The sequence below is a fragment of the Molothrus aeneus genome, chromosome 8, assembly GCF_037042795.1.
Source record: "Molothrus aeneus isolate 106 chromosome 8, BPBGC_Maene_1.0, whole genome shotgun sequence".
NCBI lineage: Eukaryota > Metazoa > Chordata > Aves > Passeriformes > Icteridae > Molothrus > Molothrus aeneus.
In genome coordinates, this window is record NC_089653.1 from 24,830,113 (window position 1) to 24,847,726 (window position 17,614).

The 17,614-nt window shown below is 41.9% G+C and overlaps 1 protein-coding gene across 1 annotated transcript in view; it reads left to right on the forward strand.

Moving 5' to 3' along the window:
* SORCS3 (sortilin related VPS10 domain containing receptor 3) overlaps positions 1-17,614 on the forward strand; it is a 266,923-nt gene that overhangs the window by 204,220 nt on the left and 45,089 nt on the right. The window contains exons 9-14 of the mRNA XM_066554147.1: positions 2,146-2,325; positions 4,105-4,251; positions 4,702-4,804; positions 7,143-7,219; positions 7,321-7,412; positions 10,456-10,563. Of these exons, the coding sequence (XP_066410244.1) occupies positions 2,146-2,325; positions 4,105-4,251; positions 4,702-4,804; positions 7,143-7,219; positions 7,321-7,412; positions 10,456-10,563 (707 nt within the window). The remainder of the gene's footprint in view (positions 1-2,145; positions 2,326-4,104; positions 4,252-4,701; positions 4,805-7,142; positions 7,220-7,320; positions 7,413-10,455; positions 10,564-17,614) is intronic.

Sequence of the window (17,614 nt, forward strand, 5' to 3'; positions counted from 1 at the left end):
AAACAGATGGAAGTCATTGGGCATTTTGCTTTATTTTCACACTGTTGGAGTAGGTTGGGTACCTCCTTAATCTTTAAGGAATTACAGCTCCTGGGCAAGAACAAACCTCCTGATTTAGTCTTCCTTTGTTGAGGGAAATTGCAAATCTCCCACTGATTGTACTCACTGGGATAGAATTAGGCCCTCAAATGGTTTTTCTCCCCATCTCATGCCGATAGGATATGTTAGGTCTATTAGAAATAGCCCAAATTTAATCAATCCTAACTTTTCATCTAAACCTCACACAAAAGATTAAGATGCCTCCTAGGCACGATGAGGATATTGAGCTGATCTTCCTCCAGATATTCTTTCCTGAAATCAGGTCACTCCATCCTTTGGGAGACTTCCAGAATTATGATTTCTTGATGCAGAAAGAGTGCAAGGAATTAATCAAGGCCTCTTGGCCTCTAGAGAAATTTTAAGTAGGTACAAATAGATAAATGGAGTCTCATATAACCTGAGTCATTTTGCTTCTAACTGAACCTTGTGTCAGTTTGTTCAACAATAGTAGCAAGAATGAAGTGCTCCAATACTCACAGAATCACAGAATCACAGAAATTCTAGGTTGGAAGAGACCTTTAAGATCATCGAGTCCAACCCATGTTCTAATACCTCAACTAGATCATGGCACCAAGTGCCACATCCAGTCTTTTTTTAAACTCTTCGAGGGATGGTGACTCCACGACCTCCCTGGGTAGATGATTCCAGTATTTGACTACTCTTTCTGTAAAATACTTCCTCCTTATTTCTAGCTTGCATCTCCCTTGGCGCAGCTTGAGACTGTGTCCTCTTGTTCTGTCTGTTGTTGCCCGGAGAAAGAGTCCGACCCCCAGCTCACCACAGCTACCCTTCAGGAAGTTGAAGAGGGTGATAAGGTCACCCCTGAGTCTCCTTTTCTCCAGGCTGAACAACCCCAGCTCCCTCAGTCGCTCTTCATATGGCTTGTGTTCCAAGCCCCTCACCAGCCTCGTTGCTCTCCTTTGGACACGCTCAAGCATCTCAACGTCCCTCCTAAAGTGAGGGGCCCAGAATTGGACGCAATATTCAAGGTGTGGCCTCACCAGTGCTGAGTACAGGGGAAGAATGACCTCCCTGCTCCTGCTGGCCACACTGTTCATGATACTGGCCAGGATGCCATTGGCCTTCTTGGCCACCTGGGCACACTGCTGGCTCATGTTCAGCCGATTGTCAACCAGCACCCCCAGGTCCCTTTCCTCCTGAGCACTGTCCAGCCACACTGTCCCCAGCTTATATCGTTGCAGGGGGTTATTGTGGCCAAAGTGCAGGACTCGGCACTTGGACTTATTGAACTTCATCCCATTGGATTCTGCCCATCCCTCCAACCGTTCCAAGTCCCTCTACTCATCACCACCCTGAAAGTAATTTCCATGAACCCCTTTAAAATAATACCAAGAAAATGCACTGTCAAATAGCTTTGATATTAAAACTAAATGGGGAAACCCTTGTTAGACTTTTCTGTATCTTGGTCAGCAGCGGAAATCCAACAAAAGTTAGTGGGTGGATTATTTGATAGCCCCTATATTGTGGGATAATTATCTCAGATAAACTCTCAATAGAAAAGTGTGTTATTAAAAATCACTATCAGCAGTAGCTCAAACTGATACCTATACCTCACTTTCAAATAAATGTGAACTCCAAGGTTTTTTATACCATCTCTTGCCAGCTGGAAGCACGAGCCCATTATTTCAGCATGAGAATGAAAATTATCACTGCTTTTAGCCTGGTGCCATATGATGCTTAGTGACTATGAAGACTCCAGGCTCCAAGGCTGTGAATCTTCCATGAGTAATAAAACCGACATACAAATTTATAAATAAAAAATGAAACTGGATGAAATTCCTTGAAGGTACCAAAAATGAAGAAAGCAAAAACCCTTCACCCAGCTGGTGATTATTTAAAAAGTGAAATGCAGAAAAGTCACAATGCTGGTAATTTATTGGCTTGCTCTAACAGAAAGTTGTTAAACATACCTATAATTCATGCTCCATCTCCATTCTTTCATAATTCATGGTAATTACTACATGTCCCGAAGGGCAAAGAAATACAGAGATCCTCAGTAACAGGCCTTTTGTCTCCTTTTAACAGGACATGCATATTATCAGCACAGATGAGAATCAGGTGTTTGCAGCTGTTCAAGAGTGGAACCAGAATGACACCTATAACCTGTACATCTCTGACACCCGAGGGGTCTACTTCACCCTGGCCTTGGAAAATGTGAAAAGCAGCCGAGGACTGGAGGGCAATATTGTCATTGACCTTTATGAGGTATGCAGTAAAGGTCACCCTGCAAACAGCAGCAATGGCCTGCTAGTTCAAGCAAGTGTAAATCTCTTACCAACCTCCCAGGATTTTCATTTGTTTTAGGATTGCCCTGAGGCATTTCCTGGATTTGATGCTGAGGAGACTCATGTGGAAACAGACGCAGTTATTCTGCTATAGGTGCAACAACTGGTTGGGTTCAAGTCAATGACTAGTCAGCTATGTGCCATTTCCAAAAGGGAAGACCATTATCCTTCTCATCCTAATGTGGATATCCATAGAAAGACTAAACACACCTTTTTTCTCTTGGGCATCTAGAGACACCTGCTCACAGGCAGGGAGTCTGGACTGCACCTTCATGAGCACTGAACAGTTTGTGAACTACAAGCAAAAATTTGTAGGTGCCACTTGCCCAGAGATGACAGATGGACAACTTCTACCCCAAACTATCTTCCATCCTCATGCTTCTTCCAAGCCTTGGCCAGCAGCAGCAGTGCATTCAGAGCAATTCCAGTTCCTGGCTTCTTCAGAGCATTCTGGTTTTGGTGTGTTATTATTTGTTGCGTGGAAGATCTGCTGAGATGCAGGGCTCAGTGCTTTGCCAGCAGCAAACAACTAATGAGTAATAGTAATAGAAATGGTTGCATCAGGTCCCACTGATTACTACTGTTACACAGAGAAAGTACTTGCAGCTGCATGCAGATGTTATGACTATATGTTTTATTATTTCAGCCAGAATAATGCTCATTTAACAATATAATACATTTGTTTATAAAAATCCAGGTAGTTTAAGTCAATGAGGAAAAATTCACAAATAACACATTGATTAGTATGAAGGACAGAGTTTATGTTTTTTCTTCACCTGGTTAAATATATTTTTCTGCCTCTGAAAAATTATATTTCTTTGTTATGATGAACCAGCTAAAATTAACATGCATTGTCATACATTCCTGAGCAAACCTGTGTACCCCCCAGTGGTATATCATAGACTTTTCACTGTTAAATGCTAATAAATTTTTACAGAGTCATTTAAAGAATAGTATCACTCCAGGGGCTTCAGAGTAGAAGTATTTGCATCCTGACAGTTGCCAGGAAGTTGCAAATTTTTGCAGAAAATTTCTTCTTCCTGTCTCATTTTCACAGCTGTGCAACAGAGACCAGACTCAACATGAAATCTTCTTGGGGATGTTTTGACAGGACCATATTCTGCTGGAATGGGTTCTGCTGACAAAAATCAAAACATTTGAAACAACTGGCTTGATTTGTCAGAATTTGGATGTGGAAGGAAAGCGAAGAAATCAAGTTTGCAAAACATCAGTGTCACAGCATGTTCAGGATTCCCATATTTTGTATTGATTTTTTTTTTTCTGGTACACAAAAAGATCCCACACTTCTGATGTGATCTGTCTCCCCTGTTCTGGCAGTCTGTGGAGGCAGTGGGACAGACCCCATCCCCAAGCTCACAGAGCACAAGTGTGACCTGGTGCATGCTGCACCTTCAAGATCATCATCAGCATATCTGCAAGAACTCAATGAAATCCAAAAGTGGGCTGTTTCCTAGGGATTTGCTCTTTGACCATCCTTGTCTCTTTCTTCCAAAGAGAGAAACCACACAAGACCTTCCAGCTTTGCAAGATATTCCTTTAGTGCCATTTGGTGTTCTAAGATCTGAGATGCCTTCCTTGCTTTTACAGAGGCTTTCCTCTCCTGAGAGTGCTCAGATGGACATTGCTTTTGGCCTGTTCTTCCGATGTATTTTTTTTCATCTCTCTCCCTTTTTCCTAGGTAGCAGGGATCAAAGGCATATTCCTGGCTAACAGGAAGGTGGATGACCAGATCAAGACTTTCATTACCTACAACAAAGGCAGAGACTGGCGTTTGCTACAGGCACCGGACACTGATCTAAGAGGGGATCCTGTACTTTGCCAGCTGGTGAGTGGCAGATCTTTTCCAAGGCACAACTGACTCCTTCAGAGCTGCTTATTGAAGTCACTAGGTTAACAAAACTTCCCATCTTTTCTCTCTTGACTTTCTGTGTGTTAAATGAATTAAGTAAATTTCTTTATCTATATTTTTGTAGGTTTTAAGGGCAAATTCTGACCATCTTTCTTGATGTATTTAATAGAATTCAAGTCAGAATAAGAAAATTGCTGGGGAAAAGTGCTCTAAGTCAGATTGTTGTTAAAACAAGGGCAGACATGCTTGTTTGTAGTGCATGGTTCCTGCTTATCCATCAAAGGAACATATGACCTATGTGTGCTAAGAGCAAAGGGGTCATTTTCAGAAGGATCAGAGCATCTGTGTGCAGTCACCAAGGGTTCCTCTGATATTTAATTTGATGAATATTAAAGCTTCTGCCTTTTGTTTGTTTTCTGTCAACAGCCCTTCTGCTCACTGCACTTGCGCCTGCAGCTCTCAGAGAATCCGTACACTTCAGGGAGCATTTCCAGCAAAGAGACAGCTCCTGGGCTGCTGGTGGCCACAGGTAAGAACATCAGTGCTTCTCACTGCTCACCCATACCTCCCTGGGAACCTGAGAGTACATGAGGTATTCCCCATTGGTGTAAAACCTTTCAGCTCTGTTTCAGCAAGTGCTGACCTAATTCACATTAACTCCCATTTGCTTTGGGCTAGGAGAAGGCATATGGCCCCAAGTCCAAAAAGTATTTCAGGTATTTGTTGCTCTACAATAACCCATTTGCAGATCTAAGCCCACACTTTCAGGGTGCCATTACCCAGTGCCATTACTAGATCCACTCATGTTGTTACAACCACTGGACATGTCTGCCTGTTTGCTGCAAGGGCCATGAGGGAGAATAGTACCCAAGGGCTGCAGTCCTAGGAGGTGTCAATAAGTCCCACCTTTTGAGTAGCAAGCACAGAGTTGTCACAAAGCCTGTCAGGTGAAGCCTGGGCTTCCTGGGTGCCTGTCTTGTGCATGGCACCTACTTTTAACTCTGTACTGCTGCAAGACTAGCAGCATTTAATCAACACTGCAGGGGCCATTGGTGTTGTGGGCTGTTCTGCAAAATAGTGCTCTGGCAGGTTGTGTTGTTTAAATGACAGCCTGCTACAATACTTCATGGTGGCAGTGGCAGAGCCACTGTAATTAATCTACAGGATGAATGGGGCTACCAACCACCCTCAGCTCTGTGGGAGCTGCTGGCTAACAAAGTGCTTCCTGAATGGCTGGTGCTATTGAAAGCTGGCCTCTCAGCCATGGAGGCAGTTCTGTGTTTTCAAATGGAGCCTCCTAACTACACTCAAATATGTCTGAATAGCTTAACTGTTGTTTTAAGGCTCAGTTTATCTCCTTGGTCCTGTTCAGCATAGCAGTGGCCTGCAAGTGTGGGCAGTTAGCATATTGTCTGCATGAATTTACACTACCTCCTCCAACCATTTTCATTCTCATGTCCTTCTGTGCTTCAGTGTGTTTGCCAGACTGAGGCAGAACCTGAGATGGGTTCCCTTCATGACATTTATATCTCAACAAGGGAAATGCCATGTGATTTCCAGTTCACTGATCCAGGCCAAATGAAGTGAGATAATTTGGTTCAAACCTCCAGATATCCCCATGCATAGCCAAGTGGAGTCATCACTCCTGGCAGGTTGCACTTGCTAGATGGATGCTTAGGAACAAGCCCTACTCACGATGCTGTAATTACAAAAGCTTTTTTTTTTAACCTTTTAGGAAGCAAATAGAGGCAGCAGGACTGTGAGATTCTAGGCATTGATCTGAATTGTTAGTAAATTAGGTTCTTTTCAAACTGCCAGTGCATGGGATGAATGCTTTCCCAGTCTAACAATTAACCTTTAAAAGGCAGAATATAATTTCTGCCTTACTGCTTTGTAGATGAAAAAACCTTACCTGTTGGGAATATACACATCTGTTTCCACTAGCCAGTCTCTCAACAGCAGGAGTATCTCACCATGTTGCTGAATGTATTCAAGGAAAAGCTTTGCAATTTTTTCTCTCAAGTGTTTGCTGCTCAAACACTTCATTTACAGTGAGGCATTTCCAGCAATGATTGGAAACTTGGACACTTGGTACAGGACAGAGGTTAGATTCCTGCAAATGGAAGAATTATGTTTTATTGTCTAATTGTACAGCTGCTGAATCCTCTTGACTTGTTTGGGAGTTACATTTTGTGAGGTTTAAATGCATGCAGCTGAAACTAGAGGAAGAGAATGAAGGAAATAATGGAATAGCTTTGCACAGAAAGACAGAATGAAGTGATAACAATCAATTCTTGCCTCTTTACTCCCTTTCCTTGCCTCCATCTATAAATCCATGTTGGAAAATTTGGAGTTTCCATTTTGGTGGTTAAAATATAATGATACAAAACTTACACTACTACCTTTAAATCAGTGTCTAATTCTTGAGGACTTCCACTCATGATAAGATAATGGGCTAAGAAGATTTTTGAACTGGAACAGTAGATTTATCCTCTTGAACATGGATGTCCCTATAGACTGACCTTCTGTATGGTTGCCCACATCAGGTTTTCCTTACAGCCTCACCTAAAACAGTTGGTGACTCTTGCTGGTATCAGGGAAGAAAGTTAGGTAGATGGACAGTATGATATTGCCCATATCCTGAGCACTGATGAAAACACCCTTCTTGAGTTGTGCTGCCTCCCAGAGCCAGAACTTTTTTGAAATAGCATTGACACAATAATGTGGTTAGTTGAATTCTCTGATGGTAACAGGAGAGTATCAACCTATTTTAATTTCTAATTTTCCAGCATTAAATGTCAGAAATTTAATTAACATTTTCATTAACGTGTTCATCCACAGAAGAATGTCTGACACTTGTGTTGCAGGCAATATTGGCTCTGAACTTTCCTACACAGAGGTTGGCGTGTTCATCTCTTCTGATGGTGGCAATTCCTGGAGACAGGTACGTATTGCACAGCAAAGGAAAGCACCGAGCCTTTTGCTATTCTTCTGACTCTTCACTTCCCAGGGGAGTGGAGCACTCATGCAGTATTTTGTTTGCAGATCTTTGAGGAGGAGTACAACGTTTGGTTTCTGGACTGGGGAGGGGCACTAGTGGCCATGAAACACACGTCAGTGCCCATCCGGCACATGTGGTAAGGAAACTTGTTACTTTGAGAGGGTGCCAGTGTCTATAAAATGAGCAGGTGAAGTCATTCTTATCTATGTTTTACCCCCATTTTGGTTTTATTGATGGATATCATGATTATTGCACCATTTTATAAATGTACTGGCTCCATACATAATCACCTACAATTACTCTTTGCACTGGTAATGTACTATGAGCCTCCAGGTGGGGTTTCTCTTCCTACAGACACAAACGAGAGACACATCCTCTCAGAAATACCTGAAGCCCTATCCTTTGGGCTTCAGGTATTTCTGAGAGGATGTGTCTCTCGTTTCTACATTTTGTTTACAGAATTTAACATTAATCTGGTAAGATAGATAAAGCGAGGGAGAGGAGAGGGCAGTAGGTGTAGATAAGGACAACAGAGATATGTTGCTAACCCCTCTAGTATTTGACTATCAATTTCCAGAGATACTGTGGTGGCAACTGATTAGAGTTGGAGGTGAAATAGGGCAAAATGTTTTTTCAGTTGAAGACACTGTTTTGCTATAAATGGGTTATAACAGCCTAAGCACTAAAGATACCACTCAAAATTATCCTCTTCTTAGCTCTTGCCCCTCTGACTCCTGCACCAGTTACACATTCTGAAATTCATAACTAACACCGTTTAGTTATGAATTTCAGAATGTTAGTACCACCTTCAATTTGGGGCTTGATTGACAGAGGGGCATATCTAATGGACTGACCCACCTGCCTTCTCATGTTGTTTAGAAGTGAATTAGTTAGAAATAGATTTCAGAAACAAGATGTGTTCCTGTGTACAATACTGGGTTGTCTCTCAGCTTGATGGTGCTAAGCACATGTCTATTACTTTGCATGCAGAACAGGAAATGTGGTCTTCAGTCAAATAGAAAGAGAAAGCAATGGTGTTTGGCAGTAGTGATGAGGTGTTAAGGGCTCCTCTACCTGAGTCATTATTGTACAAAATCCTCCAGTGAAATTGCAATCATTCCAAATCTGGACACCTCAAGACAGGCTGACATCACCCATTTACAAGGTCATGTTCCGGATATGTACTTTGAAGACATTAACAGATACTTTTTCAATATAAAAAGCTTCTGGACTTAATGTTTCTGACCTGACAGATAACTCTGGGATGAATGCAACATAGATTTCTTTAAAAGTTTGAATATATTGCATTTGAGCCCATTTCTTTGCCACCTGAAGCAAAGAAATGACTGCTTTAGTCACAGTGTGATAGTGGGCTGTTAACCATGGGATATATTGGCTCCATAACTGGACACACAGAGGAGAGCAGTAACAGGGCAGACTCCAAAGGGTGAGCTGCAGACTCCAGTCTGTGCTTTGAATGTGTTGGGGTGTGACTGGAAGCCTCTGATGGGTAACTCTGTTGTCATGGCTATAATTAAAGTGCTCTCAGGAAAGAGGACATCAGAACCATGTCCCAATCTTCAGACCAAACCAAGGATGAGTCAAGGAAGGAGAAGTTTGTGATAGCCAGGGGTGGGTGTCACTAGCAGTGAGTGCATCAGACTGCAGCAAGTTGAGCTCTGGAAGAGTGAAAGGTGAGCCCCTTACAGAAAATGCTACAAGTCATGTATTAACCATTAGTTACTGCATTATTCAAGCCAGGTGCAACTGTTTTAATTGTGTCTTTAATTTTGAAAGCTCTTTAGGCATAAAAAGCAGGTTACTACAAGTGCCTGTACTTACATATTGGGAAAGATTTGGTCACAGGTTGACTTTTCATAGGAGCCGACAGCTCAGTTCACCTTTGTTTGCAGAGGCTCATTTCGGATGCTCTCTTTTCACAATATCTCCTGAAATGGTGCGTGCAGTTCTGAGTGCCCTACCCACTCTATTAAATGAGTAGTGATTTAGATTTGTTATCAATAAGCTCCAACAGGTTTCCTTCAAAACTGTACCCTTAGGGGCTTTGGAATTTGCTTCATATTGCTTCAGTAGGCACCTGCTTTATGGGCAGGAGTGGAATAGATTAAAGGGTACATGTAAATCCATTAGTTCTCAGGCTGAGACGTTGTACAATAAGTTTCATGCTGGAGAAAAGAGGGGCGGATAATTGAAAAGCTGAGAGAACTTTAGCTAAGCTAATGAAGCATGCTGTGCCCCAGAAGTTGAAATGCTATTTGGAGAGATAAGCATGCAAGCAGAACGCATACAAATGCACAGGTGTGTGGGAAGATACATACATTTAAATAAATAGATTTAGGGCAGATAATCCTTCTGTGTGCTGTTGTGCTCCCAGAGTTCTGTCTTAGGTGTAAAGTTCCTATTCTTGCACAGGTGCATTCTGAGACAGGTGAAGGTGTCTTGTTAAGTGATATGAGGGGCAGAGAGTTAGGGAATGGTGACTGCCAGTCTTGGCTTTCCACACTAGAGATCTGAGGTTGGTGTAACCCATGGTTTATAATACACACTACAGTGGCCTCTTGGTCCTTTGGTGGTGTGTCAGATACTGTCCTACCTGCTTGGAGCAGGGGGGATTCAGTGTCCACCAAGAGTCTTCCAGACAGATCCAGTTGCTCAGATGCCTGTGTGTGCACACACATTGAACATTCCTCACTCCCACAAATAGGCTAAATTTGCCTTTAAGTACTCATAAGGCTAGAGAGAATGTAGCTAATGCCATATGGCATTGATACAGGGATGGGTCAAAATGTCCTGTGGTGGTGAAAGCAATTTTCATGCATTCAGGCCAGGGTTGCATGTGCTCTGAGTGGCGCTTCATGCCAGGTGCTATTCCGGACCCAGAAACAGGTCTTGGCAAAGCCTCTTGATCCCTTGAGGTCTGATGTACAGCTGCATAAAATATATACATGTCCTTATTGCCAGTGTTTATGCTTTCTAAAGCTTTGATCTTTAAAAGTCCATCAAGAGCATGAATTTAGTGGGCTGGGAAATGGCAAAGATTGGTGCTTGTCTGTAAATCCAGCTGCTGGAGCTTGCAGACCTTAGCCAACATTTAATTGCTACATTTGCTCTAGAGTAAGTCTTTTTATGTGTATAAATGTTGTCTACTTCTATCCCAGGGTGAGTTTTGATGAGGGAAGATCCTGGACTAAATACAGTTTCACATCAACACCACTTTTTGTGGATGGATCCCTTGTAGACCCTGGCATAGAGACCCAGATAATGACGTAAGTATAGCAGCTCCAATTTTAAATTGTGATGGCACAAGGGGTGCATGGAGATCCCCAAGTTCATGGTTACCTCATGATGTGCAATGCAGCGTTGTGTAGCTGCACATGCAGTGTTTCATGAAGGCATGGTGCTGTTTTGTGGGTTTTGCTGGTGGCCACAGGCCTGGCTGGCATGTTCTTGCATCATGTGGCAAATAGATGATGGAGCCAAGCTCTTTCCAGCAGTGATAGGGGCTATAGCAAGGAGAGATGGTCCCAAGCTCTTGCCTGGGAGTTCACATAGAGCAATAGATAGATCTGCTTCTCTGGAGAGTGGTGTAGCCTTGGTCAGGTTGCACCTAGTGACAACCAGGGGTCCTTTCTCATAATTACTGCTGAGGTTGCATTCCTTGGATCTGAAGGCCCAGGGACTGCAGTGCTCTTCAGAAGTCAGAGATCTGTATGGCTGTACCTCATGCCAGTTCTGTGCTTGCTCCAGTTGTGCAACATGACTGTCTTTTGAGATTGCTAGTGGGTATGAATATACCCCAACCTTGTTGCTTGCATTGTGGGCTGTAATCCAGTTTTAGCTCAAGATAAAAGTGTTCTCATTGTGCATACGCAGAGCTGAGCTCAGAATAACCTTCCTGTTCTGGGTGTAGAATGGCTCACCCATCCCATGGAAGGAAGAGCCTGGGATGGTGCTGATGGTGCTGGGACCTTCCTCCTCCCAGGAGTGCTGAAGCACTGGATAAGGCTGGTGGAATCAGTAGAGTTATTTTGGCCAAAGAACAGGCCAGGATTTGAGTTTAACAACCAGGAAAGGGAAGTTTTTAGGTTTAAAGGAATTTTTAAGTAGTCATCTGACCTCTTGCGCAGAGCAGATCAGAGCACTGTGCTCTGGGGCTCTGAACAAAGCGAGGACAAGATGCACTGCCTTCATTGGTTTCAGAAATGCCTTCCTTACCTGTGTGTCTTTGAACTGGCTGAAACAGCTTTCTGAAAAACATCAGAAAGCAAGGTAGCTAAGATGCCTTAGACTGAGGCATGCCTGTGAAGCATACCTACCTTGGCATGAAGAAGTGCCTTTGGTTAATCACATCAGATCACACTGTTGCACCCCTCCAGTTCAGGGGCAGGACATTGATTATAAATTTCATCTTGCAGTCAATCTGATTTTCTGCATCTGCACTTAAAGTTCCTGCACATTTTCACTGCTTGCAAGAGAAAAGAGATTCAGGTCAAGTTTATTTTCTTGTAGGCTTCAGTCCATCTGCATACTTATACAGCATAAATGTGTGGGTGGAGCTCATTGTTGGTGTCACAGGGAGCGAGAAACTGAGTGCCATCAGTTTCTGAGGAAGTTGGAACAGGGTAATAGCTGTGTGTCTTAGACATTTCTGCTACTGATTTGAATGTATTCCAACTGTGTTGTGTGATTTGTGTTATGCTTTTCAAAACCAGCTCTACATCAGCTTTACACAAACAGAAGTGACCATGTTCCTATACTTGAAGTTGAGCTCAGCTGCAAGAGAGGAGCTGGGGAAAAATAATATTTTACTCTTCTAACAAATGGTCATTTAAACTGGCTTCTGTGCCATCTATGCCATGGCAGAAGAAATGTTTGGTGCTGTAGCCTTGGAGGGCTCAGGAAAGCATAGCTGCCTCCTGTGCAGCACATCCATATCCCCTGTGATAAACTGTGTTAGGAAGGACAGGCTAAGTAATTATGGTTATACTTTACACAGCAGCACTCCTCTGCTTTATTCCCAAACAGTGCTGGAGCACAACAAGGCAGCCTCTCTGTCTGTCACAGACAGCCACTGAGATTTTATCAGGGCAGAGGCGGTGTCAGTTCTGGTGGCATTGCTCGCTTTTCCTTTATTCCTTAACAATGCCTTGGCTTTGACTTTTTTCCTTCTTTTTTTTTTTTTTCAAAAAAGAAAGGTCCTTGTTTTGTAGAAGAGTGTATATCTGTGCATCTCTTGTCTTGCTATCTGCAAACATTGCCCTGTTTTTCCCTGTTTTTGCAAAGAGCAAAACTGAACAGCATATGATATACCGGTGAGCCTTTTCAGGAGACTGCTGTGAGCATCCTGTTGGGAAAACACATATGCCAGTTCCCAGCTAAAGATTAGAACCTGCAATTCTATTCACTCTGAGCGTTTTTTCTGCAAATGCAATGACAATGTGTAATTTTCTGTGTTGTTTAATATGGTGTTTTTCTGTGAAATTCTTCATGCAATGTGTGTCACTTTCCAGCTGCACACGTGTGCAGACACATGCACACATGTGCAGAGAGACAGAGCTGAACTCACATGAATCTGCACATCAGCACATTCATTGAAATCAGTGGAGCTAATCAGTTGCAACTAGCTGTGGATTTAGGCCATTTGCTTTATAAATCAATGCAGTTTTCTTTTCAGATGAAAAATGCATTATAAATCTAAGGTTATTGTTATTTATATCTCTGTAGTCTTCTGGTGGAGAATGTAGGAAGTGAGTTATCTTCCTGAATATTGTGTACTAGGTTTGTTGAGAACTTTTTCTTTTGAAATCTTTGCAGGCATATTACCATTATTATTGCAATTGCTATTGCTATTGTTATTGTCTTTATTATTACTGTCATCATTAGCAGTTTTAAAAACCTTTCTTAATAGTCTGTAAAAGCCATACAAAGAAATTTCACATCACACTTGCGATGAATGTTCTGAGAAATTTCTATCCACGAAAGGAACTGAGGAGGAAAGAGCCTGTTTATAAAGCTGTATGCAAACCATTTCTATACAAACCACTTAGGTGCTTCTCCCAATGAGAATTTTAGTGAACTCATCTATAAGGGCAGTGTAGGGTAATGCTGAGCTTGTGGAAGCTTTGGCTGAGAAGAAATGAATGTATTTCTATTGCTACTTGCCACCCCTGAACAAAGATTACACATGGTGGTTTGGAGGTGCATGGAATTCATGTTTGTGGGTAGAAACCCCAACAATTTCCAGAAGCTCATGAGAGGAGCACAACAGTCTGGGATTTGCATCCCAAACTGATCATAGGGTCTTAGACTTGAAGCAGCAGTGAGGCAGAGAGACCAAGGCTGTGGTCATATTTGTGTGCTGCCAAACTGGGTAGGTTACTGGCTTTTAAAAGTTTGTCTCTCATCCCTGAAAATGCAGAATACTACATCTAGTGGTCTCAGCTGGTTCCTGTTAGAAAAAATTTCTTCCATAGATTAGCATCAAAGTGTTCTGTGTTCACCCATTTAAAAAAAATAATGTTCTGAGGGGAATGTGTATACATAGTCATTATACTCCAACTATTATTAAAATATTGCATTATTAACAATATTTTCATAATACTATTTTATTAAAATCAATATATCAGTAGAATGATATTTGCCAACCTTCATTTTGTGCCACATGCTGTGAGAGGCTCTCTGGGCTGTTGAAAGGAGCAACCCTTTTAGCACACAATTTTGTACCACTTCATAGCTATTAAGTGAGCTTTTTCCATATCTGTCTTATTGTATGAGTATCCTAGGCTTTTTGTATCCTCTGTGCTTTCTGCTTTCTGCTGTGTATGTTGTCCTAAACAGTTCTAAAAAACTTGTCAGTATGGTAACATCAGTAACTTGCTTTATGAAGGGGCTTTATGTGATTCTGAATATCTAAGAGTAGTCTGAATTGGGAGCTGCTTTTAGTGGGGTGTCTGACAGGATGTCTTGCAGAGGTCTGTTCTAACCTAAATTATTCTATGATTCTGTATGGCTATAATGATGCAAGAATTAATTATTTGTTTACCAGCTGGGGGGGCTCAGTTAAGAATGTAGTTTTGTGATGCACAGGGAAGCATCACGAGACTGTGTGAGCTGGTCTGCCTTGAATGCTGCCTAACCAAAGCAAATCCACTGTCCTTCCTCCAGTCCTGGCTCATCATCTTCTGCAGTTCCTTTGGTTGTTGCTTTGACCCATCTCTCATCTGACAAGAGAGTCAGTTCAGCTCCTTTAGTGCAGAGCTTTGTACCAAAGCACATTGTGGTGCTTGGTGCAGGTCTGGGGAAAAGGCTGCAGATCACACAGGGTCCTCTAGGAAAATAAATGCATAAGGGTGGTGGCTTAGACATGTTCTCAGATGAATGCCTAGAATGCACTAGCCTTTTTGAAATCTGCAGGTTTCTATGTTCTGTGCTGTACCCCTCACTGTTAACTAGTGTATCTTTTAATGATGTCATGTTCTGATGGGTCAGATCTAACATTTCTGGATTGACAAGCCATAGGCACAGCATGTTACTTGTCTGACACTGTCAAACAAAGGAAAGGAATCATACTGCATTCCCCTTCTAGTCAGTTGTGATATATCCAAAGTAGTTTGTACCATTCACATCAGAGACAAGACGTTGTCATGGGTCCAGAGAAGGGCTTTATGCTGTTCCAGCTCTGACTCATAATTATTACCCCTGCCACTTCATCTCCTGCGCTAAGCATCTCTCCAAACCTATTTTAAGAGGAACAACCTTTTTGCTTCACAGCCCTGCATCATTTTAGTAGACTCATTATGTGTGTATGTGTGCAGACACTCATTTCCAGATGGGGATCATTAAGTTTCTCTGTACTGATAAATAAATATTTATGTAGACACACCCACATGTATATATAAATTTCTATGTAGTTCTGTGCATGTAAACTTAATGATCTCTATATATGTGTGTATGCATAATTGAGCATTAATATTTGCAGTGAGCTGAAAGTTGGTCTATCAACACTGCTGTGACTGCTGCCCTTGGCTATGTGTGTTAGGAAATGTTCCTGGTTGTAAATGAATAGGGTACAAGTCCTGGCCCTTTCCAACACCTTCTTGTTTATGTGGCCATGCAGCTTTACCAGAGATGAAATGGGAATAATTCTTTCTTTCCAGGAGACCCATAAAATTACTGGCAATCCATCATGGGTGGCAGAAGAGTGAGGAAGAATGAATAAGTAATTAAAAGATGTTGGAAATGTTGAGATGGGTGCCAGGGGAGGTTTAAGGTGAGAAAAAAAATATTAAGAGCACAGGCCACACTGTGTCAAACCAGAAGTCCCTCTATTTCAGTTCCATCTTCCAACAGTGGCAAGTACAGGATGCTAAAACTATATGTATTATACTAAATTATACTAAAAATATTATTACCTTATATACTTCTCACATTTATAGAGATGAACAAATAAGGAACTTTCTTGGCCAAACATGGTATTCTTTGTATTTCTAAGATATTCATGAGTTTTCCTATTTTTGAGAGTTTTCCTTCTAAATACTTTGAAAAGGTTTTAGCAGCCACCTTATCCTATGCCCAGGAGTTCCATGAGTTACTCTTATTCTGAAGAACTGACTGTTGGAGACATCAACAAAGCAGATACAGGTATGAAGGCAATGTGGACGGATTCTGATTCACAATCAGCAGAGATTCAGCAAACTGGGGATGAGAAAAGGACAACAGCTCCCAGGTCCAAGCTCCCACTGAGTTCAAAGTTACATAGGAGCCAGGAGTAATTTTCCTGTCTTTGTCTGATAAGGTGATTATCATACTTTCTCTTCAAGCAAAGCAACATCTGCTGCCTTTTGTTCAAGTCTTGCTGTTACATTAAATGCTAATACAGGAAAGAAAATTACAAGCTGACACAGTGTCCTTGAAGTATTCTGCCCCTTTGCCTAGGGGTAGGGAGCCATGGATCTGCCACCTCTGAGTGGGTGTACTGAGAAAAATGGAGGTGAAACCAGTGCTAAATAGTGCCTTTGCTGGGATGAGGTCAGAGGAGCTTGTGTTCCCCCCCTGGTGCCAGGCTTTGCCCTCCACAGCCAGCACCTCTGCTTAGCAACATCAGCAAATGAGAGACAGTGTGAGTGGATGGCAAAACACCATGAGCTTGTTTTTCCTAGAAGGAATTGAGGCTCTTGTACAACGTGCCTGAAGAAAAGAGTCTGTGTTCCTCAATTCCCATGGCCCACAGGTACCTTTAAACTCTCCTGACATCAGTCTGGCCTTTACACTTCACTCTGTGAGAAAAGAGGAAGAAACTGTCTGAAAAAAACATAGAATCTTCTGCCACTTTGCTGCTGAGCCACACAGAAATTTGGCAAAGAGGGAATCTGGAAGAAAGATTTCACCAGTTCTCTAGAAAGCTAAATCCAACTTGCAGCTTGCAGTGCAGAAAATGAGACAGGGAGCTGTCGTGCTGAAAGGTTCTGAACTTTCTCCTTATTTACCTTCACTTCCTCAGGGAACCAAAGCTGTCCATCCAGCCTGTGCATTCTTTCAGGGCTACCAGAACTGTGGACTTTTTTAAAAATCAGAGAGAAGATTTCAAAGCCTGGTTTATCCAAATTGCATGGGTACCATTCGATACAAGAAAAGACTGTTACATTTTAATTGTTCCTACAGTGGTTTTATCTCCCTTTTCAGTTTTCCTTTTCTTCTGTTCAGTGCAATATTTGTTTGTGGTGCAATTGACATTGTTATTGGCTATGGATTTTCCTGCAAGGCTCTGATGTGTCCTTGTGAGTTCAGTTTCTCTGTCCTCACTCAGGAGACTGTGCAGACTGCAGTGCACAAACCTATATAAGGACTCTTCATAATAGAATCCATGAAATTAAAGTGAATCTGTTAAAATAATGACTGCACACAGAAAAAAAAAGTAAAATTTGGAACTTGATCTGAGAACAAAAATACCAAGTACAATTATTAAGTAAGGAAACCAAAATGATTGAGAGGATATTGGCATTTGCCATAGTGAGCTGCATTCCTGTATCATCTGATCTAATTTCAAAACCTTCTGGAAGTAATTAATAGCTTGGACTTTGGGAGAAAATGATCAATCTGCTAATGGCATCAAGTGACTTTACAATGGACAAGAAAATGTGTGTTATAGGAATTTCCATTTTATCCCATCAGATGATCAGTTTATACCCTGGAGTAAGAGAGTTGATTACCCATATCATTATCTTTGTTTGCAAGACTTAAAAACATTATTAACGACCCCAAGATTAATCAGTGTCACTTCCTCCTCCCATCTCCCTCTCTGCCAGAGGAGTAGTCTGT